This window comes from Apodemus sylvaticus, chromosome 10, assembly GCF_947179515.1.
Source record: "Apodemus sylvaticus chromosome 10, mApoSyl1.1, whole genome shotgun sequence".
Classification (NCBI taxonomy): domain Eukaryota; kingdom Metazoa; phylum Chordata; class Mammalia; order Rodentia; family Muridae; genus Apodemus; species Apodemus sylvaticus.
This window is the reverse complement of record NC_067481.1, coordinates 21633738-21656970: the sequence shown is the minus strand read 5'-3', so window position 1 is coordinate 21656970 and position 23233 is coordinate 21633738. Positions and strand designations below refer to the sequence as shown.

At 50.1% G+C, this 23233-nt stretch overlaps 3 protein-coding genes across 4 annotated transcripts; all 3 read left to right on the top strand.

The window, feature by feature from the left end:
• Positions 1-473: 473 nt before the first annotated feature.
• Positions 474-7665, top strand: Psme3 (proteasome activator subunit 3). Its single transcript, XM_052194089.1, has 11 exons — positions 474-898; positions 1589-1621; positions 1741-1803; positions 2047-2151; positions 3662-3710; positions 4002-4114; positions 4299-4367; positions 4486-4553; positions 4650-4704; positions 4815-4901; positions 5895-7665. Exons 1-11 carry the CDS (start codon positions 857-859, stop codon positions 5973-5975), a joined length of 765 nt encoding a protein of 254 aa, XP_052050049.1. The 5' UTR covers positions 474-856; the 3' UTR covers positions 5976-7665.
• Positions 7666-7765: 100 nt separating this feature from the next.
• Aoc2 (amine oxidase copper containing 2) lies at positions 7766-14552 on the top strand. 2 transcript variants are annotated; one of them, XM_052194088.1, is made up of 5 exons: positions 7766-9246; positions 9353-10825; positions 12906-13191; positions 13397-13526; positions 13793-14552. In XM_052194088.1, exons 1-5 carry the CDS (start codon positions 9216-9218, stop codon positions 14057-14059), a joined length of 2187 nt encoding a protein of 728 aa, XP_052050048.1. In that variant the 5' UTR covers positions 7766-9215; the 3' UTR covers positions 14060-14552. The 2 variants fall into 2 exon arrangements, with proteins under 2 accessions (XP_052050048.1, XP_052050047.1); XM_052194087.1 differs by having other exon boundaries at positions 7766-10825.
• A 356-nt stretch (positions 14553-14908) lies between these two features.
• Positions 14909-22723, top strand: Aoc3 (amine oxidase copper containing 3). The gene is made up of 4 exons (XM_052194086.1): positions 14909-16763; positions 18928-19213; positions 19760-19889; positions 20835-22723. The coding sequence occupies exons 1-4, from the start codon at positions 15164-15166 to the stop codon at positions 21108-21110; spliced, it is 2292 nt and encodes a 763-aa protein (XP_052050046.1). The 5' UTR covers positions 14909-15163; the 3' UTR covers positions 21111-22723.
• The last annotated feature ends 510 nt before the right edge of the window (positions 22724-23233 follow it).

Genomic DNA, 23233 nt, shown 5'->3' with positions numbered 1-23233 from the left:
GGAATAACTCATACTAAAAGATATACTGAATAAATTGTTGAAAGATGAGATGCTGTCTAGGACTTCCATTAGGAAAATGATAACTGTTTTCTCCTAAAACTGGGAAGATTTGATTCCAGTGAAGTCACTGAAAACAATGTGTTGTGTCTTAGATAAGCCACTATACTCTTTTGGGCGTGAATTTGTCCCTCAGGTATTTATTATCTGAGGTCTGCAGGTTTATGATAACTGTACCAGGAAAGCCCGGTGCAATGGAACTTGTCTTTAGTTTGATACTAGTCGGAAGGATGGGAGGCGGGAGTCAGTAGTCACAGCCCGGAACCTTAAACTAGGGACCCGGGTCGCGGGCTTCTCCAGTCGACGTCACTAGGGTGCGACGCCTACTCTTCCAGAAGTAGCGGCACATGAGGTCCCACGGTGAAGTCGTGTTCCGGGACAATAAGACACATCGCTCTTGAGTCCCTCGAAGGTTTGGGTCACAGCATCCCTGTCCTAGGTTTTCCACCGCGGTGCACATGTTCCGGAGCTCAAATAGCCATTCCAGGAACCCGCAGAGCCAAGCATCAGAGCGGCTGCGCAGGGCACGTGCTCATTCTCCCCGGAGTCCCGGCGATTGGCTGTGACGTAACTTCCGGCGTGAGCGGCGAAAGCCGGGAGGGCGAGCGAGAGAGGTAGCAGGCAGCAGGCGGGCGGGTGGCCGGCCGGCACGGAGGGAGGGAACGAGCAAGCGGTGAGCAAGCCAGCGAGGGCGCCCGGGTCCCGAGGGCAGCGGAGATTCCTCAGGTCCCTCCGGTGCCCTCCCCGGAGCCCACAGCACCTCCGGCACCCAGCGGAGCGGACACGGCCCGGCCCGGCCATGGCCTCGTTGCTGAAGGTGGATCAGGAAGTGAAGCTCAAGGTAGCGGTATAGCTCCGGCCTCCTCATCCCTCCTTTCAAACCCCCAGCAGTCGGGTCTGCTCCCCACTCCCCATGTCGTCTTTGTCTCCCTGGGGACACCAGCTCTGAGCTTCCGCCTGGCTCAACCCAGCCCCCCACGCCTTGAGACGGCATTGGAGAGGACGGTATAGGGTGGCTTTCTGTCCTGCTTTTGGTGATGGAGTGCACCAAGGACTCCTCCGCAGACACGTGTTAAACTCAGTGCTTTAGGCTAGTGACAGGTGAAAGTCCCCCGGCCCGGCAACGTCCCCGCCCCCGGACTCTGCCACTGACCCCTGCACTTGAAGGCTGGCCTACTGCGTATCATAGGCCAGGTCTGGGTAGTAGTTGGCACGTTTGTGAGCTCACTTATTCCTGTCTGGTTTTTGTCTGCTTATGAAATTGAGAGGGTTTCAGACAACAGGAGGGAGGGACAAGGGGAGGTCAGGGGTGGGTAGAAAGGGAGAGAAGGGGAGACAGGGGTTGGCCCACAACCCCAACATCATCTCCCGAGATGGAGAAATGGATCCTCAAAAAAAGGAAGTATTTGCAGTCTGGGGGTCTCTCCCCTTCTAATTATAATTTCAAGGTGAGGGCGAGACAGCTGGATTCGGGGTTCCCCGCCCATGCCCTTGTACCACTAAGTATTAAATTGCTCTTTGTTAATTTTAGGTTGATTCTTTCAGGGAGCGGATCACAAGTGAGGTAAGCGTTGTAAAGGAGAAAAGGGGTGATGGCTTCTAGCTGGGGGGGGTCCCTAAAAAGATGTCTGTAGCGGGTGACTGTCCCACGTTCACAAATTCAGGTGTATTTTCTCTGTCTAGGCAGAAGACTTGGTGGCAAATTTTTTCCCAAAGAAGTTATTAGAACTTGATAGTTTTTTGAAGGTGAGAAACAATTTTTTTTTTTTTAAATTCTTTGGTCCCTGTCTTTGTGACAGACAGGGCAGATTGTGTGTTGATTCTGTTCTCTTGTGTACTGTAAAGCATTCTTTTTTTCTTTGCTTTTACAAGAAATACCTTTCTCTCTCTCTCTCTCTCTCTCTCTCTCTCTCTCTCTCTCTCTCTCCTTGTTTTGTTTTTGTTTAAACTTACACTAATACTGTTTTGGGGTGAATGCCTCTTTTTCAGGAACCAATCCTAAATATCCATGACCTAACTCAGATCCACTCAGACATGAATCTCCCAGTCCCTGACCCCATTCTCCTCACCAATAGCCACGATGGACTGGATGGTGTGAGTGTCTTGCATTTATGTTTGTGTTCTTAGTATCTTATTTTTTTTGGTAAGCTTGGGGATGTACGGAGGATGTGGGATTTGCCTGTGGGATCTGGGCTTCTGTTTTAGGTGTGGTGACTGCAGTATACTACTTCTTGGACCATTAGTTTGATTTTTGGCAAGGTGAGTATGTTAGTGCGGCTCTCAACATTAGCCCAGGTTTTAAGTCGTTCTAAACTAACCACAGGCTTCCTTCAGCTACCTGGCTTTCCACATGCTTGGGAACAAGATGTTTCTGTTCAGCGTGTTGTTCTTATAGACGGGCCAGCAGCTGTTCATGCTGCACAGCTGCACTCTCTGCCTTCACTGCACCTGCTGTGCTGTACTGCACTTGCACTTTGCTTTGTTTTTGAGACCGCGTCTGACTGTGTAGCCCTGGCTAGCTTGGAACTTCTTATTCAGACTAGACCAGGTTGGCCTCAAACTCATCAAGATCTGCCTGCCCCTGCCACCTAAATGCTAGGATAGTGCCAGCTAGCACTGATGCTGTATGTAGAGACATGTAGTTGTATGTCTCTATTATGTTATAACACCAGTAATGCTATAGTTTCATCTAGATTCCTGTGGCTTGGTATTTTGTTGTTGTTGTTTGTTCTTTGTTTTTTCTGTCCTAGAAGTCAAGCCTAGGTCCAGTGCAATGCCATATAAATGCTGCACCACCGATTTATATTCCTATCTTTTAGAACTTAATTATAATTAACTAAGCTGGGTATGGTGGCGCAGCATTCATCTTGCCTGGAGGGGGAGAGTTGTATGTTCAAGACCAGCCTGGGATACATAGTAAATTGAAGGCTAGCAGGGACACATACTGGGATACTTTCTTCAAAACAAAATAAACCCACAGTTAAGTCAGGAGACACCTCAATAGTCTGTACCCTTAGCTTCCAACATTACTTCTAGCATATAGAAGGTACCGTTTTGAGTTTGCTGAATGATTGATTTCTTCATCTTACAACCAAAAGATTCGAGCATACTCCCTCAGTTATCCCCTATCTGCCTTGATTGCTTTCTTATTTTTTAAATGGAATTTTTCCCTGCTTGTCCTCTACTTCAAAAAGAGTGTGGGTAGGGAGTGTTTTCCTTCTGCTGTATTGGACCTAGGGATCAAACTTGGGTCATCAGGCTTGGCAGCAAGTGCCTCTACCTGCTGAACCAACCTACTGGCCATTTCAAAGGCTTTTAAAATGTGTTCTATTAGGAGTAACATTGGCCTTCCCAACTAGAATGCAAGTTTCTTTTTGACAAGAACCTCTTTTAAAAGCTGTGTGTGTGTATGTATGTATGTGTGCGCTCCTGTGCAGAAATTCATATGATAATCTATGGGATCCAGAAAGGAATTAAACTTGCCTGTATAGTATTTTGTGATGGGCATGCATGTTGAATGCAAAACTAAACTTGCATGTGTAGTATCTTGTAGTAGACATGTGTGTTGAATGCAAACTGATTCTTGCTTCTTCATTCATTTTAGCCCACTTACAAGAAGCGCAGGTTGGATGAATGTGAAGAGGCCTTCCAAGGTAAGAGCTGCTGTCTAATCAGCTCACTTCACCTGCTGACTGGCAGCCCTGAGAAGTAGGATGGATCTGGCTTTCACCAGCTCAGGAGTGAGATCTGATTTAAATTCTCAGGTCAACACTTAGCATCTTCCTGGCCCAGTCATTGTTTACTCTGAATTCCAGGAGGGTCTGGTTGTGGATACCAGGGAGGATGCCTTGCACTTGTCACAGAGGCCCATATTCTGCGCCTCAGTTCCCTCTGTAGGAGTTGCTTCCGCTGCCCTGAGCATGTGGCCTTGATATGTCTTCCAGGAACCAAGGTGTTTGTGATGCCCAACGGGATGTTGAAAAGCAACCAGCAGCTCGTGGACATTATTGAGAAAGTAAAACCAGAGATTCGGCTGCTGATTGAGAAATGTAACACGGTGAGGAGGGCTTCATGACCCAAAGAGTGGCACTAGAAGTATGGAATGATGGGACGGTTGGCAGGCTAAGCCCTTGATCCCTTTGTCCTGGCATCAGTCCGCACCAACAAGAACCATGTACTTCAGAGCTTAAGTAGGAAAGACCAAGGCCCTTCTGCACATATTTTGTCTTCTCATACTCTAGGTCAAAATGTGGGTTCAGCTCTTGATTCCCAGAATAGAAGATGGGAACAACTTCGGGGTGTCGATTCAGGTAGTGTGTCCACATTGCCAACCGAGAGAGCTCCTTCCCTGCTCCGTCCCCTTCCCTCGGTCTGTGGTGCTGCTGTAGGGGGATGGGAAGTGACTTGACTAACCTGTTCACCCCCCAGGAGGAAACAGTTGCAGAGCTACGAACTGTCGAAAGTGAAGCTGCGTCTTATCTGGACCAGATTTCTAGGTAGGGCAGCTTGGGCCGGGCCCAGGAACTTGGGTTGGTGAAGTGGGAGGCATGTTCAGGGTCCCCTTCAGCTGCTTCTTCTTTTTCTCCTTCCAGATATTATATTACAAGAGCCAAATTGGTTTCTAAAATAGCTAAATATCCCCATGTGGTAAGTAGGGTCTTGTGGTCTGAGGCTGTGTGGCAAGGTAGAGAAGATTCTAGGAATGAGCTGTCTGGGCATTTGGGCTTGGGAGACGAACCTCTTTCCTTCCCATCTAGGAGGACTATCGCCGCACTGTCACAGAGATTGACGAGAAAGAATACATCAGCCTCCGGCTCATCATCTCAGAGCTGAGGAATCAGTATGTGAGTAAAGTCAGTCCCTGCTCAGAGTTGTCATGCTTCTCATAGGTCTGTGGTAATTTTTACAAAACTGGGGATCAGAGTAAAATGAGTCCAGTGACTGTAGTGGTGTCTGCCTATAATGCCATCTGCTCAGGAGGTTGGCAGTGGGAGGCTGGCCCAGGGTATAGAAACAGCTGTTCGTCAGCTGGGAGTAGAGAGCAGGAACTCACTGAGGGAGTCTCGTTGGCCAGTCTGTTCTAGTTAGTTGGGGTTGTTAATCTGCTGCACATGGATGCTTAAGCACCAGAGAGATGGCTTTGTAACCAAAGTACTCATGCTGTGGGTGACTGGTTTGTTTGATTCATCTCTTTTGTTCTTAGACAAGGTCTCACTGTGTATCCCCAGCTGGCCTGCAGCTCGCTGTGTTAGTGACAGACTTACTCCATGACTCTGTCTTTTAAGTGCTGGGATAAAAGATGTGTGCCACCATAACCAGCTTATGATTTTTGTTTTTAATTATGTCTGTGTGTATAGGGATGTGCATTTGAGAGTGCAGGCACCTGTGGTCACCAGAAGAGGGCATCAGATTACCTGGAACTGGAGTTAGTGACAGTTTGAGAATTGCCAGACTCGGGTGCTAGGAATTCACTTGTGCTTTTTTGCAGTAAGAACTCTTACTCCCGGCTGATGGGTCAGCTCTTCAGTCTGGAAACTGATCTTGATCATGTTTAAGCTCAGACTTCAGTTGTTTTCTAAAATAGGAGAGGTTGATTACTGAGTTAAAAAAAAAACAAAAAAACAGACTCTTAGCAGCGAGACAGCTTATTAAAGGATTTCTTGTACTTCTCAGTGTGATCAATGCTAGAGCCAGCTTAGGAGTATAGGAGGTGGGGGTGCTCCACCCCCAGCTGGGTCAGTGATGAGAGTGGGGTAAAGCGAGCCTAGCTTGGAGCATCTCGTTCTCGGTGAGGAGGGAGGAACAGATGAATGATCTCCTGATCCTTCCTGTCCTAGGTCACTCTCCACGACATGATCCTGAAAAACATTGAGAAGATCAAAAGGCCCCGGAGCAGCAATGCAGAGACACTGTACTGAGGCCGGGGCCGGGGCCGGGGGACTTTGTGAGTCTGGCTCAAGACCGACATTGCCTTGGTTTGTTACCTGACGGTCGTGATGGGGAAACTGGCTGGAAATAGGAGTCACACCTCTCTGTTTTTAGTTAGAGTCTAATGAAACTCTCATCTAGTTCTGTGACGTGTTTACCTCTTTTTTCAGGCCTCAGGAACTCTTCTCTCTCCTTCCCCAACACCCCCCACCCAGCCTGTCCTAATTTCTGGAGAATTCCAGGTTTGTGCAACGTACTGGCACAAGAATAATTGTGGGTTTTTGTTTTTTCTTCCCTTCTTTCCCTCTTTCCCTGTTTTAGGTTTTGTGTTTTCTTCCTTTTGATGATTAGTTGGTTAAAAGCTGGAGGAACTATAGGGAAGTGTTTGGTGTCTTTTAGAAACGGGAGTGGAGGCGGAAGGGACATCTCTTCTTGTCACAAAGTTAGTGTCTCTTGTTTCTGTGGGACTTTGGGTCCTCCCTGTCTACCCTGGTGATGCTTTAGGGCTCTCCACCGCCATCCATCCCACCCTGAGCCTGACCATGACGAGGGATACCTTAGGCCTTCACCCGCATCCTTTGGATGCAACACCAACAGCTTCTTTGGATGTTTTTATAACTGGGGTTTTCACATACACATGTGTACACATGTACAGGCGCATTGGGACATGTATACATGCTTCCTGCTCCATTATAGAACATACCTTCCTTCCTGCACCACCACCCCCGCAAGCCCCTGTCACATACAACACCTCAGCAGGTGATAGTTGTCTTAGTCATCCACCCAGGCAAAAGTCCCAGGCCCACCCTCTTCTATTAACGTAGCCGTTGGTGCCAGGGTAGGTTGAAGGAACCCGAGAGCTGAGCAGCAGAGGGCTCATGAAGGCCTTCCCTCTGTGACTCAGGTTCTTTTTGGTGTTATGCAAAAGCTGGTCCTCTGGCCCCCACTTGCCCTTTTCCAGGCTAGCGTGCGTGCTGGCTAGGGAGCGGTCAGCGTGTGTGAGCTGACTAGGGAGCGGTCAGCTGTGAGGTCCAGAGGCTGCTGCTCCTCGCTGTGCTTTCCCTTTGGGAAATATTTCTCGTATTTATAGTATTGTGCTTCCAGGGAAAGCAGTAATTCATGTGTATATGTGTGTGTGCACATACACACGTGCACATGTGTGTGTGTTCGTGTGTGTATAAATATGCTGCGAAGGTCAAACCCATAAAAGAGTGGCCTCCTCTCTTGAATCTTCCAGAGATCTCACTTGTTAAAGCGTTTGTATTAACCCCGCCAGCCCCCAGCTTCTTAAGTGAGAGTTGGTCTCCGCAGCTAGCCTGCCAGTGACTCTCAGTGTCTGTCTGACTTTTATTCCTCTCCGTCTTCCAATCCCCAGTCATATTTCCACCTGGGATGCATCACTTTCCCTCCCAGCATTCTGTAGGAATGGAGTCAGGATGCTCTCTCCCATGAGTAGTGCTCAGTAACAAACCAATCGCATTTTCGTTGGGCAGTACACCTACCCGCCCTCAGATCCCTTCCAGCCGAACCCCTTCCCTCCTCCTGCCATGTGTTTCTCAGTTTCCCTTTTTGTTTGATTGTTCCTCTGCCCCTCCTTCCTTCGATTGTAATGTAAAATTCTTTTACCATGTCAAGAAATTATTAAAAATACAGGTACTTTGACCTCTTTCTAAAGCTGCAGACCCTGGTGCCGTACTCTGGTGACTGAGGGACATAAGGGACATGGTGGTTTACACACGAGCATTCAGACACCCAACTTCACAGATGCTCTGGCTGGCCTGCTGTGTGGGAACTTGCTAGTTTGAACTGCTTCTTTTCTCTTGGTGGCAAGAACTAAGCTGACAACTGGAGGGAGGTGGTTCCTGCTGAGTGTCAAGCTCAGCTGTGTAAAAGCTGCCTGTCCTTCCACCAGATCCCAGGTCCTTCCGGGTGATACCCTGAGCTGCCAGCAGAGGCTGCTGTGATTACGCATGGGAAAGGCAGCTCAGGCTGACCCTGTCCATCCAGTCCTTTCCCTCCATACTAGCTTGCCTCTACATACCGCCTCAACGTTTTTGAGGGAACTCCTGGTGTTGTTTATAATGACCCAAAGTGCTCTTAGGAGGCTTACATCCCTCGGAAATAACATGTCCTCACTTCCCTCCTGACAGTGAGACTCTCATTTGCAGAGGTTATGGTCCCAGCAAGGGAGGGGCATCTACTCTCTTCTGTCCCAGAGCCTAGAGCCACTAGCTAACAGCTCTGCCCACCTGCCTCCGGGGTTACTAGGCACTTGCTGTGCATGACTGCATTTTAACCGGAAGCAGTCTGTAGAATTTAATGCTTTTTATTTGTTCGTTTTTGTTATGTTTTTGTTTTTGGGTTTTTTTTCAAGACAGTTTTCTCTGTGTAGCTCTGGCTAGGACTCACTCTATAGACCAGAGATCAGACATGCAGATCTCTGTTGAACCTTGAACTCAACAGAGATCTGCATGTCTCCTGAGTATACTGGGATTAAAGGGATGTAGGACCACTGTCTAGCTGTGCTTTTTATTTTTTAGGGCAGGGTATCACCTAGGGTGACCTTAGTCCACTATGTAGCTAGTTGGCCTTGAACTCACAGCACTGTTGAGTGTTGGTATTAGCAATATAAATGCCCACGCCCCATGTACCTTCATAGGGAAGAAACTCGGGATAAGGTCCTAAGGCCACACAACTTGGATTGGATCATTGTACAGATGTGAACAACAAATCTCAAACTCCTCCGTCTTCTCACTGACTGCATAGAACAGAGCCTGGCTCTCCAAGTCAGGCCTCCCTCTTAGGGCCCAGGGACAGCTAACTGCTCACTGCTGAGGTGGACGCTGGATCTGGGAACTGGGTTGGAGCGTAAAACTGCTAAGAGGTCTTTTTTTTTTTGTTGTTAGTATGTGTTACACAGGGGAAGGAGTGTACATCAAAACTGCCTTCTCAGGTAATTTAGCATCATTACCGAGCCTATGCCTGGTCTAAATGACCAAACTTAGTAGTTAGTGACCATTGGCAGTCAAAGTTTAGGCATAAGAGCAAGCTATGTAGGTGGAAGTAATATCTTGAGCCAGACCACAGGACAGAAAATTGGAACAGAATTACATAAAGCAAGATCAGAAATTTCCTGTCCAGCCCACAGGGTGGAGTTAGTCCACTCCTCTCCATCACCCTGGATATAAGCCTGCCTGGACGTCAGGAGCAGAAAAGAGCTATTGGGACTGATGCAGCTCACCACCAGCCATGAATCTCAAGGTGCTCCTGGTACTCCTGGTGATGTCTTTTGTTACTGTCTTTGCTCTGGCCTATGTCTTGCTGACCAGGCAAGGCAGTTCCAGCCAGTCTCCTCTGTGCTCTTCAGTACCTCCCAGAATTCATGCCTGGACACACCCTGGCCAGAGCCAGCTGTTTGCAGACCTGAGCCCTGAGGAGCTGACAGCTGTGATGAGCTTTCTGACCAAGCACCTGGGGCCAGGGCTGGTGGATGCAGCCCAGGCTCGCCCCTCGGACAACTGTGTCTTCTCAGTAGAGTTGCAGCTGCCTGCCAAGGCTGCAGCCCTGGCCCACCTGGACAGAGGGGGGCCCCCACCTGTGCGGGAGGCACTGGCCATCATCTTCTTTGGTGGACAACCCAAGCCTAATGTGAGTGAGCTGGTGGTGGGGCCCCTGCCTCACCCCTCCTATGTGCGGGATGTGACTGTGGAGCGCCATGGCGGCCCCCTGCCCTATTACCGGCGTCCCATGATGAAAGCTGAGTTTGTTCAGATATGGAGGCATTTGAAAGAGGTGGAGCTACCAAAGGCACCCACCTTTCTGGTTTCTGTCTTGAATTACAATGGCTCCACCTTAGTACCTCTGCATTCTACTGCTAATGGCTTCCATGCAGGCGACCGGGCTACCTGGATAGCCCTCTACCACAACATCTCAGGTCTTGGAGTGTTCCTTCACCCTGTGGGGCTGGAGCTACTGTTGGACCACGGGGCCCTGGACCCTGCCCACTGGGCAGTCCAACAGGTCTTCTACCTTGGGCATTACTATTCAGACTTGGCCCAGTTGGAATGGGAGTTTAAAGCTGGCCGCCTAGAAGTGATTCAGGTCCCTCTACCCACACCAAATGGGCCTTCCTCCCTGAGGCCTAGAGTCACTCCAGACCCTCCCCTTCCCCCGCTTCAGTTCTCACTCCAGGGTCCCCAGTACAACATAGAGGGAAGCTCAGTGATATCTCCCCTCTGGACGTTTACCTTTGGTCATGGGGTGTTCAGTGGCTTAAGAATTTTTGATATTCGGTTCAAGGGTGAGCGTGTGGCTTATGAAGTCAGTGTCCAGGAGTGTCTGACAGTTTATGGTGCTGATTCCCCCAAAACAATGACGATCCGGTACTTGGACAGCAGCTACGGGCTTGGTCAAAACAGCCGAGCCTTGGTTCGGGGGGTGGACTGCCCCTATCAAGCCACAATGGTGGATATCCATGTACTGATGGGCACGGGATCAGTCCGGCTGCTCCCAGGGGCTGTGTGTATATTTGAGGAGGCCCAGGGGCTACCCCTCCGAAGGCATCACAGTGGCATCGGGGGCCATTTCTATGGTGGTTTGGCCAGCTCTAGCCTTGTGGTCAGGTCGGTGTCATCAGTGGGCAACTATGATTACATTTGGGACTTTGTACTGTACCCAAATGGGGCACTTGAAGCCCGTGTCCATGCCACAGGCTATATCAACACAGCTTTCCTGAGTGGAGGAGCTGAAAGTCTCCTCTTTGGGAACCGTGTGGGAGAAAGAGTGCTGGGAGCGGTGCACACGCATGCTTTCCACTTCAAACTGGACCTGGATGTGGCAGGTGAGTTCTTAAGTTGAGGCTTGAAAAATTGGGAATGGGTCCCAGGGCAGGAAGTCCCCAAATCAAGGAGTGATCTCTGAAAGGTTCAGAGGGCATTCTAACCCCTCTGGGTATGGGAAGGGGAGGGAAGGATTGTCTGAGTGCAACTGCAGTTACAACGTGGTGTCTGGCCAATTCCTACCCTCTGACCCCCTCCCCCCCAGATTTGCAGTTGTAAAGCTAGTTTAAGTATAATGGCTGTGTCCGGCTGCCTTAGCCTTGAGGGACCCTGGGGGGAAATGGATTGACCCTGAGGGAACTGAGTGGGGCTGGAGCCTGGCACTGGATACTTGAGTTTAGGGTGGGTGGAGAAGGCAGGGATCTGAGCAGAGGTGACCTGAAGTCTGGCTGAAGAGCTTTTGTCAGGGCAGGGATGTGTGCTGTATGTGGGGGGGGGGGGGCAGGAGGGTGTCAGGGCTAGGGTAGCTCTGCAGCTAATGCTGCTTTAGAGTGTAGAGAAGGCTACCTTGCCCTTTCCTCACTATGAACTGTCTGCTATCATGGGAAGCCTGCTATTGTCTGGCTGCAAGTATGGAGGACAGAAAATAAGGTCAGAAAAGCACAGACATGGACCCAGAAAGAAGCAAAATCCAGCAGACCTCCACTTTATTCTTGGGGAAACTAAGGAAGTCAGAGGAGATGGGACAGGAAGTGGCTGCCCAAGTGCGATGTCTTGTGGAATTCTGTCATGCGTATGAAGTCCTGGCATGTGCACATTGCACATGATGCTTATGCTGGTGTTTTTGGTGGGGGTGGAGGTAGGTAGGAGAAGTAAGGTGAGCGTGATGGCAGTAGGTTCTAGTCTGACGTGTGTCCTGGGAATCTCCAATTGGAAATTTTTCTTCAACAGCTCTGGGCATTAAAGAGCCATCTATCAGCCGGGCCGTGGTGGCGCACGCCTTTAATCCCAGCACTTGGGAGGCAGAGGCAGGCGGATTTCTGAATTCGAGGCCAGCCTGGTCTACAGAGTGAGTTCCAGGACAGCCAGGGCTTTCCAGAGAAACCCTGTCTCAAAAAACCAAATAATAATAATAATAAATAAATAAATAAATAAAGAGCCATCTATCAATTGCTAGGTCTATAATGTGTGCATCATGGTCACATTTAAGGGAACCAAATGTCCTGACCCTCAAGAAAGTGGTGAAGTACTGTGTTGGGTGATGCAGGGTTTGGGTGCAAGGGGATTTAAGACGCTCCTGGGTGATGGAAAGCTGTGAGTCCTACTTTAGAAAGACATGGATACTAGTGTCCCCTGTGCTAAGTGCTCAAATCCTAGAGCTGGGAGGAGTCATGGGGACTGGGAAGGAGGGGCTTGAGTTTTCCAGGTCACTTCAAGACAAGTCTCTCATAGTCGGTAGTGTTTCAGTCAGCATGTGTGCTTTTCCGTGTATTGAGCAGAACCAAAAAAAACAGCCTTAGTTATATTTACTACTGGGATTTAGAAAGTGGGACTCAGAAGCAAACTGTTCTAAGGCTTGCTGGGTAAGCTGATGCTAACAGAACCTTTTGCGAGGGCAGAAACATTTTGTATCTAGCCATATGTGGCTGCCAAGCATTTTTTTTGCATGCTTATTTGTTTGCTTATTTATTTGAGGCTGGGTTTCACTATATAGTAAAGTCATTGGACTCCCTTTTATCTATTTACCTCTCTATTTGATTATTTTAAGACAGAGTCTCCCTGTGTAGCCCTGATTACCTGGGAGCTCTTTATGTAGATCAGTCTGGCCCTGACTTTGCAGTCATTTCCTGCCCCTGCCTCCTAAGAGCTGGAATCCAGGTCTGTACAATTATGCCTAGCAATTCTGAGCTCTTTAAATATAGCTACTGTGGTTGGAGAACCACATTTTTAATATACATAGCCACACATGACTAATGAGATATGGTAGATTGGAAAAACCCTGGCTAGCACTTGCCCAGGCTCACGCCTCCCAGCACAGGGTGTTCCCTGATGCCTTTGGCCAGGCCAGTGCTATAGGCACCGAGGGATCCTGTCTCAGCAACTTTACCTGGTGTAGAACTCTCCCTTTCCTTAACCTGACAGGTTTGAAAAACTGGGTGGTAGCTGAAGATGCGGTCTTTAAGCCTGTAGCAGCCCCCTGGAACCCAGAGCTCCAGCTCCAGCGCCCACAACTGACCAGGCAGGTCCTGAGCAGGGAGGACCTGGCTGCGTTTCCCTGGGGGAGCCCTCTTCCTCGATACCTTTACCTGGCTACCAACCAGACCAATGCCTGGGGTCACCAGCGAGGGTACCGAATCCAAATCCACAGCCCTCCTGGTGTGCATGTGCCTCTGGAGAGCGACATGGAGAGGGCTCTCAGCTGGGGGAGGTGAGGAGGGCCCTGCGAATGGGGGTGAGGGAGGATCTGTCCCTCTCAGCACTCACAGATCCTGGCCCTGCCTTCAAATTCAAATAGATAACGGGGTGGGGGGGGGTGGGGGGTAGGAAATAGTATCAATCTGATCCAAGGGATTCTAGGCCTGTAAAGCTCTTTGATTTTTTCCCAACATTGTTCTTCTACGATTCCTGGCCAGGTACCAGCTTGTGGTGACGCAGAGGAAAGAGACAGAACCCCACAGCAGCAGCATCTATTACCAGAATGACATGCGGACCCCCACTATGGTGTTTGCTGACTTCATCAACAACGAGACCCTCTTAGGAGAGGTTGGTGGGTTTGCAGATAATGGAGAACGCCTTTTCTCTTCCTTGGCTGTCCAGCCTCTGTTCAATACAGATTATCCCTACTGGGAGAAATGAGTCACAGCAGTGGCGCCCTGCCCATCCTAATAGCCTACACTGGTTGTGAGGTGTTCAGTGTAGGGATGTGGCTGGCAGATGCAGAAACCAGGCTGAGGCTGGAGGTTTGGAAGTGGCAGCTAAGAGGTGCTTCTTTACTTCCAAGGGCTTCCAGCTCTTCTCTCCTCCTACAGGATCTGGTGGCTTGGGTGACAGCCAGTTTCCTGCACATCCCGCATGCTGAGGACATCCCCAACACAGTGACTGTGGGAAACAGAGTGGGCTTCTTGCTCCGACCCTACAATTTCTTCAATGAAGACCCCTCTATCTTCTCCCCTGGCAGCGTGTACTTTGAGAGGAACCAGGATGCGGGGGTCTGCAGCATCAACCCTGTGGCCTGTACCCAGCAGCTGGCAAGCTGTGTCCCCAACCTGCCCTCCTTTTCCTATGAAGGCTTATAGGCCTGAGGCTGTGGTGAAACCGCAGGATAGGAGGATGGGATGCACACACTCCACTGTTCTGTTCCTGTGTCTTTATTACCTGCCCCCCAGGTTCCCATCCTCTGTTCCTTAGAAAGCAGTCTTTCTGCACTAAAGACCTGGGTATCCCCTATGGGTTGATTCTTGCTTCCTGCCTGTCGTTTGTATTTGTTTCTATTTGAGACAGGGTCTTTCTGTGTGGCCCTGGCTGTCCTGGAACTTGCTGTGAGGACAAGACTGGCTTCAACTCACAGAGATCTGCCTGCGTCTACCTCCAGACTACTGGGATTAAAGATATACACCACTACCCCCTGGCTTCTGCTAGCGATTGAAATGATTTATAAAAAATATCTTGGAATACACAAACACAAGTTCTGTCATTTCAAAACTCACCGGTGTTCATTTCAAACCAGGGTTCTTACATGTGTGTACCTAAAAGGAATGGTTTTTATGTATAAATTGATAATAAAATGATTTGCAAACTTTTTACTTGAGTTTATTCTACTTGGCTTTTTAAAGCATGTAGAACTTTATCCCAGGAGAATATTAAGAACTCTGGCCAAGGAAGTTAGTAACAGCAAGAGCCACAGGGTGGGGGTGGGGAAGGTAGGTAGATCTGGCCAAGGAATGTTTCTTGGAAAAGAGGCTGGAAGTGGGGGTTTCCTTGGCAAGACAATACTTCACATGAATGTAAAGAAAACATCCGGCCTTCGAAAGGTGGGAGTTGGGGATGAAGTTAGTCTGTGGGCACAGGGCTGCGGGGCAGACCCGGCTACTCTCTGGCAGTGGATTCCCATACCCAGCCTGGATTCCCCCCACTTCCCTCAACCCCAGCTCTCCTCAGTCCCAACCCTGACCCAGAGAACACTCTGATTTGGAAGCTGAAGCACCAAGCCATGTAAGGTCTGTGGATATCACTGCAGCCGCCTCAGACCCGCCTCCCAACCCTGGCTCTAGTTTCCCTGCTCCTTCCCATCCTGGCAAAAGCCTCAGACTGCAAAGGAGCACTGCTATTGCCTAGCGCCTGGGAGACCCTAGCCAAAAGGAATCCATTTCCGGTAGAAGCCTGCTCACCCTCAAGGAACGATGACCCAGAAGACCACCCTAGTGCTTCTTGCTCTGGCTGTCATCACCATCTTTGCTTTGGTTTGTGTCTTGCTAGCTGGCAGGAGCGGAGAGGGGGGCGGACTGAGCCAACCTCTTCATTGCCCCTCCGTTCCTCCTAGTGTCCAGCCCCAGACACACCCTGGCCAGAGCCAGCTGTTTGCAGACCTGAGCCCTGAGGAGCTGACAGCTGTGATGAGCTTTCTGACCAAGCACCTGGGGCCAGGGCTGGTGGATGCAGCCCAGGCTCGCCCCTCGGACAACTGTGTCTTCTCAGTAGAGTTGCAGCTGCCTGCCAAGGCTGCAGCCCTGGCCCACCTGGACAGAGGGGGGCCCCCACCTGTGCGGGAGGCACTGGCCATCATCTTCTTTGGTGGACAACCCAAGCCTAATGTGAGTGAGCTGGTGGTGGGGCCCCTGCCTCACCCCTCCTATGTGCGGGATGTGACTGTGGAGCGCCATGGCGGCCCCCTGCCCTATTACCGGCGTCCTGTGTTGGACAGAGAGTATCAGGATATTGAGGAGATGATCTTCCACAGAGAGTTGCCCCGAGCTTCTGGACTCCTCCATCACTGTTGCTTCTACAAACATCAGGGACAGAACCTGCTAAAAATGACTACAGCCCCCCGTGGTTTGCAATCAGGGGACCGGGCCACCTGGTTTGGCTTGTATTACAATCTCTCCGGGGCTGGGTTTTATCCTCACCCCATTGGCCTGGAGCTTCTGGTAGATCACAAGGCCCTGGATCCTGCCCTCTGGACCATCCAGAAGGTATTCTATCAAGGCCGTTACTATGAGAGTCTGACTCAGCTGGAGGACCTGTTTGAGGCTGGCCGGGTGAATGTGGTATTGGTCCCAAACAATGGTACAGGTGGGTCCTGGTCTCTAAAGTCTCCAGTGCCACCAGGCCCAGCTCCCCCTCTGCAGTTCCATCCACAGGGACCCCGGTTCAGTGTCCAGGGGAGTCGAGTGACTTCTTCCTTGTGGGCTTTTTCTTTCGGCCTTGGAGCTTTCAGTGGCCCGAGGGTCTTTGATATCCGCTTTCAAGGGGAGAGAGTGGCCTATGAAATTAGTGTCCAGGAGGCCATAGCCCTGTATGGTGGAAATTCCCCAGCATCGATGTCGACCTGCTATATGGACGGTAGCTTTGGCATTGGCAAGTACTCTACCCCCCTGACCCGTGGGGTAGACTGTCCTTACCTTGCCACCTATGTGGACTGGCACTTCCTTCTGGAATCTCAGGCCCCCAAGACACTGCGTGATGCTTTTTGTGTGTTTGAACAGAACCAGGGACTCCCACTCCGGCGGCACCACTCAGATTTCTACTCCCACTATTTTGGGGGTGTTGTAGAGACGGTGCTGGTGGTCAGGTCCGTGGCTACCTTGCTCAATTATGACTATGTATGGGACATGGTCTTCCACCCCAACGGGGCCATAGAAGTCAAATTCCATGCCACAGGCTATATCAGCTCAGCATTCTTCTTCGGTGCTGGTGAGAAGTTTGGGAACCGAGTTGCAGAGCACACCCTGGGCACAGTCCACACCCACAGCGCTCACTTCAAAGTGGACCTGGATGTGGCAGGTAACATATCTTGTAGGTTACTCACAAAAGAAAGATCGAGGGGGAGGGGGAGGGGAGGGGAGGGGAGTTCGCTTTCCTTAAGTCTGGCTGGGAGAGAAGGGGCTGTTGAGTTTCATTTAGATCTTAGATTCCTGCAAAGCTGCCAGATTCTATACATGTGACCTCCTTACAACATCTTGGGAAATGTCTAACCCCAGGAAGAAAGCTAGGCCTGGCTCCCTGGGGTCCCTTGAGTTTATGTGGGCCACTGTTCAAGCAAGCAGCTGTTAGCTTTCCAACTCGGCTCTGTCCGGCCTGTGGTGCAGCCCTGGAAGACGTGTTTGGGTGTGCAGAATCCCTGTTCATGCAAACCAGTCTTGGAACAAGCATCGCTCTCCACTCCCTTGGGAGGGAGGCCCTCCTCTTCCCTGATCTCTTTCCGGGCACCATTCACTGCAGTGCAGGGGTGCACTGGATACTGTGGAGAGTGGAGTGTTCCCGATGGCTCCTGGAGTTTGTGCTCACAGAGATAAGCCAAGGCTCCATGATTTCCTGAAGATCACCTTTCTCTTTTTTTCCTCCCTAGATTGAGCCATCACCCAGCTGGGGTTTTTGCTTGTTTGTTTGTTTTCTATTCTGACTATGAAATCTCTGAAAACTCTCATAGTGTACCCTCTGTTCCTGGTAGGCCACTTTGTGTGTGTGTGTGTGTGTGTGTTTTCGAGACAGGGTTTCTCTGTGTAGCCCTGGCTGTCCTGGAATTCACTCTGTAGATCAGGCTGGCCTCTAACTCACAGAGATGTATCTGCCTGCCTCTGCTTCCAAGATTAAAGGGATTAAAGATGTGTGCCGCCACCACCCAGTGGCAGGCCACTCAGAATGCTGTCAGTTCCAGGGTCCATCGTGTCCAGAGAGCTGTCCCACACATGCTGCTCCACATCCCACAGATGCTGACTTCCCAACTCCTGCAGGATGTCACCTCCAGAAGGACTTCCCTTCTGCCAGTTCTAGATGCCCTGTGTGCTGCGGCAGCTATACCAACATGCTCACAGGTCCTCGACATGGCCGGTGGTGTCTCTGTTTTAATGAGGGCTTCACTCCTACCTAGAATGGCCTTCCAGGACTTGTCTTGATGATATCCTTTAAGGGGAGACAGAAATGGTGCCCTAGGAGTTGCAAAGGTCCTGTGTCTACCTGTGCTGTATTCCTGGAATGCCGACCCTGTCTCACAGGCCCAGGCCTCCTCACCCTGCAGGCCCAGGCTGTGGCTTCTCTGACCTCTGTGAGCCTGTGAGAGCCTGAGGGGAAGGGGGAAATTTATTCAGCTCTGTCCTCAGGGAAAGGACAGGTTACTCCAAGAAAGAAGGAAGGAAAGAAAGAAAGAAAAAATAAGTAATAAAAACAATGTTTGAATTACATCTCAGAGCCTTTTCCTTTAAAAAAATGTTTTTTTTATATATTTGGCCAGGCAGTGGTGACACATACCTTTGATTCTGGCACTCAGGAGGCAGAGGCAAGCAGATCTCTGCGTTTGAGGCCAGCCTGGTTTACAGTGTGAATTGCAGGACAGCCAGAGTTAAAGAGACAAACCTTGTCTCCAAAACCACAACAACAACAACAACAACAACAACAAAACCCAAAAAGAAACAACAACAAAAAAACCCAAAAGGATTTGTTTTGGTTTTTTACTTGTGTGTCTGTGCACATGAGTTGCACAGGCCGCTGGAAACCAGAGGTGTTGTTCCCAAGCTGGAGCTTCTGAGCAGCCCAGCACGGGTTTGGGGAGATAATCCGCAGTCCTGTGGCAGAACAGTATACACTCTTTTTGTTTGTTTGTTTGTTTGGTTTGGTTTGGTTTAACAGCTCTGGCTGTCCTAGACTCCCTTTGTAGACCAGGGTGGCCTCAAACTCACAGAGATCTACCTGCCTCTGCCTCCTAAGTGCTGGGATTAAAGGCGTGCGCCACCACTGTCCTGCAACAGTATGACTCCTAACTGCTGAGCCTTATCTCTTGCTTCTGAATATTACGATTTATAGGTTAATAGTTTTGTCTAAAGGGTTGGGGAGATCTTCAGACCAGGAGGGAAGCGAAGACCACAGTCAGTCCTGGGCTGCTCTCTGCAGTCAGGTAGATGGCAGGAATCGCCAGAGCGGTGGAGTGACCGGCGTTACACACTTTACACAGGGCTGAAGAACTGGGCCTGGGCAGAGGATATGGCCTTTGTCCCCATGATTGTACCTTGGCAACCAGAGTACCAGATGCAGAGGCTGCAGGTGACTCGGAAGCTGCTGGAGACAGAGGAGGAGGCTGCCTTCCCACTGGGGGGCGCCACCCCACGCTACCTCTACCTGGCCAGCAACCAGAGCAACCAGTGGGGGCACAGGCGAGGCTACCGCATCCAGATACTCAGCTTTGCTGGGAAGCCATTGCCTCAGGAAAGTCCCATAGAGAAAGCCTTCAGCTGGGGGAGGTGAGTGGTGGGTGATCAGAGGCCTTGGGGTGGGGGTGAGCACACAAGGTCGGGGCTGGAGCTGCGGAGGGGTCCTTGGAAACAGTTCAATTGTCTCTGTGGACACGTGGGCTTGGGAGAGGGGTGTCATTTCCCCTTGGAGAACTAAAGCCAGCAAAGAGCTCTTTCCTGTTCAGGGGTGCAGGTGTGGGTTGTACCATGAAATGGCAGGGGTGTGACAGGGCCCTCCGGGGTGGAATTCTACAGACTCTGTTGCTCTGGCTTTTTGTTTTGTTTTGTTTTGTTTTGTTTTGTTTTGTTTTGTTTTTTGAGACAGGGTTTCTCTGTGTAGCCCTGGCTGTCCTGGAACTCACTCTGTAGACCAGGCTGGCCTCCAACTCAGAAATCCCGCTTGCCTCTGCCTCCCAAGTGCTGGGATTAAAGGCATGAGCCACCACTGCCCAGCCTGGTGTTGCTCTGTGAGGAACTTTGAAAGCTGGGGTCAGAACACTGAGCCTGCTTCCATCATGAACAGGCACCATGGAGACCTAACCAGTGCTCTTGTAGGTATCACTTGGCTGTGACCCAGAGGAAGGAGGGGGAGCCTAGCAGCTCCAGCATCTTCAACCAGAACGACCCGTGGACCCCCACTGTGGACTTCTCCAGCTTCATCAGCAATGAGACCATTGCTGGGGAGGTGAGCCAAGGGTGGGATGAACAGAGGTGGGGCACCAAGAGGAGCATCACTTCCTCACGGGTAGGTCCCTGAAAACCACCGGAACTCCACAGAGGCGGAGCTGATTCCTGCCTTTTGCACTTTAGCAGATGTGACCATTTCCTTTAGAGCAGTGGTTCTCAGCCTTCTTAACACTTCCACCCTTTAATACAGTTCTTCATGTTGGGCTGACCCCCACAACCATAAAATGATTTTGTTGCTACTTCATAACTGTAATTTTGCTACTGTTATGAATTGGAATGTAAATATCTGATAGGCAGGATATCTAACATAGCACTCTGTGGAGGTCAAGATCCTCAGGTTGGGAACCAATGTTCTAGATAAGTGCTTCTTGAGGCCAAGAAGTCTGTGCAAACAACTGCGTCCTTAAGACCTACAGCCCTCAGGCTGGAGAGATGGCTCAGCGGTTAAGAGCACTGACTACTCTTCCGAAGGTCCTGAGTTCAAATCCCAGCAACCACATGGTGGCTCAGAACCATCCGTAATGAGATCTGACACCGTCTTCTGCTGTGTCTGAAGACAGATATGGTGTGCTTACATATAACAATAAATAAATCTTTAAAAAAAGAAAAAAGAAAAAAAGAAAAGAAGACCTACAGCCCTCAAAGTGCCCTTTGGAGACTGAGCCCTTTCTAGGCCTGAGGACTCACACAGGGCTGAAGTTACCAGAGGTGTCGTAATGGCAAGCACCAGAGATGGAGGCGCAAGCCAGCCTCCGGGGGTCAGTGTTTGTTCCCGATATGAAATGAGCTTTCAATGCTTATGCTTCTGGGACATCCGAAAGAGACACTGTTTAAAAAGATTCAAGATCTATGGGCTCGTGAATAGCTTCTTCCCTGGGAGGCCTCTGTGTAGAGAGGGTATGTCTAGCCAACCTCACCATCCTTGTTTCTTCTCTCCTGCTAGGACTTGGTAGCCTGGGTGACGGCTGGCTTTTTGCACATCCCACATGCGGAGGACATTCCCAACACGGTGACAGTCGGGAACGGCGTGGGCTTCTTCCTCCGGCCGTATAACTTCTTTGACGAGGACCCTTCCTTCTACTCTGCCGACTCCATCTATTTCCGGGAGGACCAGGATGCCAGGGCCTGTGAGGTCAACCCCCTGGCTTGCCTGTCCCAGACTGCTGCCTGTGCCCCCGACCTCCCTGCCTTCTCCCATGGTGGCTTTGCTTACAAATAACTGTCACCAAGATGGACAATCTAGTGAAGATCTGGGGAGTAGAGCAACCCGGTTCCTTCTGTCCCCACAACTCCGATGTCCCCTCTCTCTTCTGCTGCCCTCCTTGTCTCCCCCCGCCCCCCACCTGCTTGGAACATCCATGGATGCCTGACACCCAGGGACATTGAGCTTTGCTGGTTATGTCTGTACTGAGTTCTTGCCTTGGGAGAAGAATAATAGCCTTGTTAGGATCCTGGAGTAATGGCTGTGGGGCTTGTTTGGGTTTGGTTTGGTTTGGTTTAAAGATGGTTCCTTCCTCCCCCCCCTCCCCCCATGTGGTTTTCACTAAAGAAATTTTATAATAGCTTTGAGGACTCTGCAATGAGGATAACTCTCTAGAGACCCCAAAAAGTAGGGTCTCTCTGACTCTTGCACATCTACAGATAAGCCTGGACCCGAGTGTGGAAATCTCAGAGATGCAATGGAAAGTCTCACTGGGGTGGACCAGGCTTGCCTGTCTCCTAACCACGTCGGTCACAGGTCACATACCAGGCAGGAGTAGTGCTTGTCCCTGCTACAGCCCTGCTCTGCTCTCTTTAAGGGAGATGGTCATAGAGAAAGCAGGTGGCTTGGGGGTGCTGTGATTATGATGAATGATTATTCTATTCCGCTGCTCTCTGTTCGACTATGATTCTGGCCTCTGTGCAGTAGCCTGCTGTACCCAGTTTGGGACGGTGAGATAGGAACCATGTGTGGGCATCAAAGGTGAGAAACAGAAAACTCTAGGCCCCACCCTCCCCCTCCTCCCCCCTCACACTTCCTCCAGAACGACCCAACTAACACAGCATCTGTCCAATCAGAAGCAAGCATGCAAATGAGCCTGAGTCTGATCTGGCTTGGTGGGACCTGGTTTGGGGCTTCTCTTTGCTGTGTCTCAGATCTTTGCTGAGATCTGGACAGGGGTTATACACACGTGACTAAAACCAACAGACACATCATCTCCTAGCAGTCTGGCCAGCCCCATTGTTAACTAATGTTATCATTGTTATTAAGGAAAGAAAGGTGCTGGAAAGATGGCTCAGTAGCTAAGTACGCAGACTGTTCTTGCAGGGGACACACATTCCGTTCCCAGCACCATTATTAGGTGCTCACAACAATCTATAACTCCAGCTCTAGGAGAGCCAATGTGCTCTTCAGGGGCGCCTACACTCATGCACATACCTTCACACAGACACATACATATAAATAAAAAATAAAATAATTTAGCCTGGCATGGTGACACATGACATTTATCCCAGCATTGGAAGGCAGATCTCTGAGCTTGAGGCCAGCCTGGTCTACAGAGCGAGTTCCAGGACAGCCAGAGCTACACAGAGAAACCCTGTCTTTCAAAACAAAACAAAAACAAACAAAAAGAGTTCTTTAAAGACAAAAGATAAACTAAAAATGAGTAGGCTCTAAGTGCATATTTGTTTATTTCTGCATTCTTTGAGAACTGAGTAAGACCAGTTACCTCTGGGGAGGAAGATGGGTTGAGAGAGGGAATCGGTTCTGCATGCCCTTCTGGACATCCTGAATTTGGAACTATGTGACCATAGTGCCCTGTCAAAATAAATAAGTGGGCTATACGTGAACTGTCTTTTCTCTTTTTTTAAACATGCTGTGTGTGGCAAGGGTGTGGGTTGCCTGAGTTCTTGAGACCTAGAGAAGTAGGTGACCTGCAGTACAGTCCTGGCCTTTCCTTTCTTGTATAAATTTGGGAGCAATGCTAAACTTTGATCAAAAGCTCCCTCCATTCCCATTCTTTTTCTCAGAGGAGGGGGATAACGAGAAACAATGGAAATGGGGGCTTCTGCTTGGCCAGGTGCCCAGGCTAGACCAAGAGGTGAAGTGACAGAAACAGTGTTGGGAGCTCCTCAGTTTCTGACCAGAGAGGCGACACATTCAAGAGCTCAGACACCAGGAACATTTCCCTGACTTCTCTCTCTCCTGCCCCAATCTTACGGTCTCCCATAGGTTGATGTGGAACTGTGGATTGGGAGGGAGTCAGCCAGTGGAGAGAAAGCAGACTCCAAAGGTCAGGGAGGAAATCTCCAGTAAGGAGCAGGGCTAACAGTGGCTGACTTCATTTATAACATGGTCTG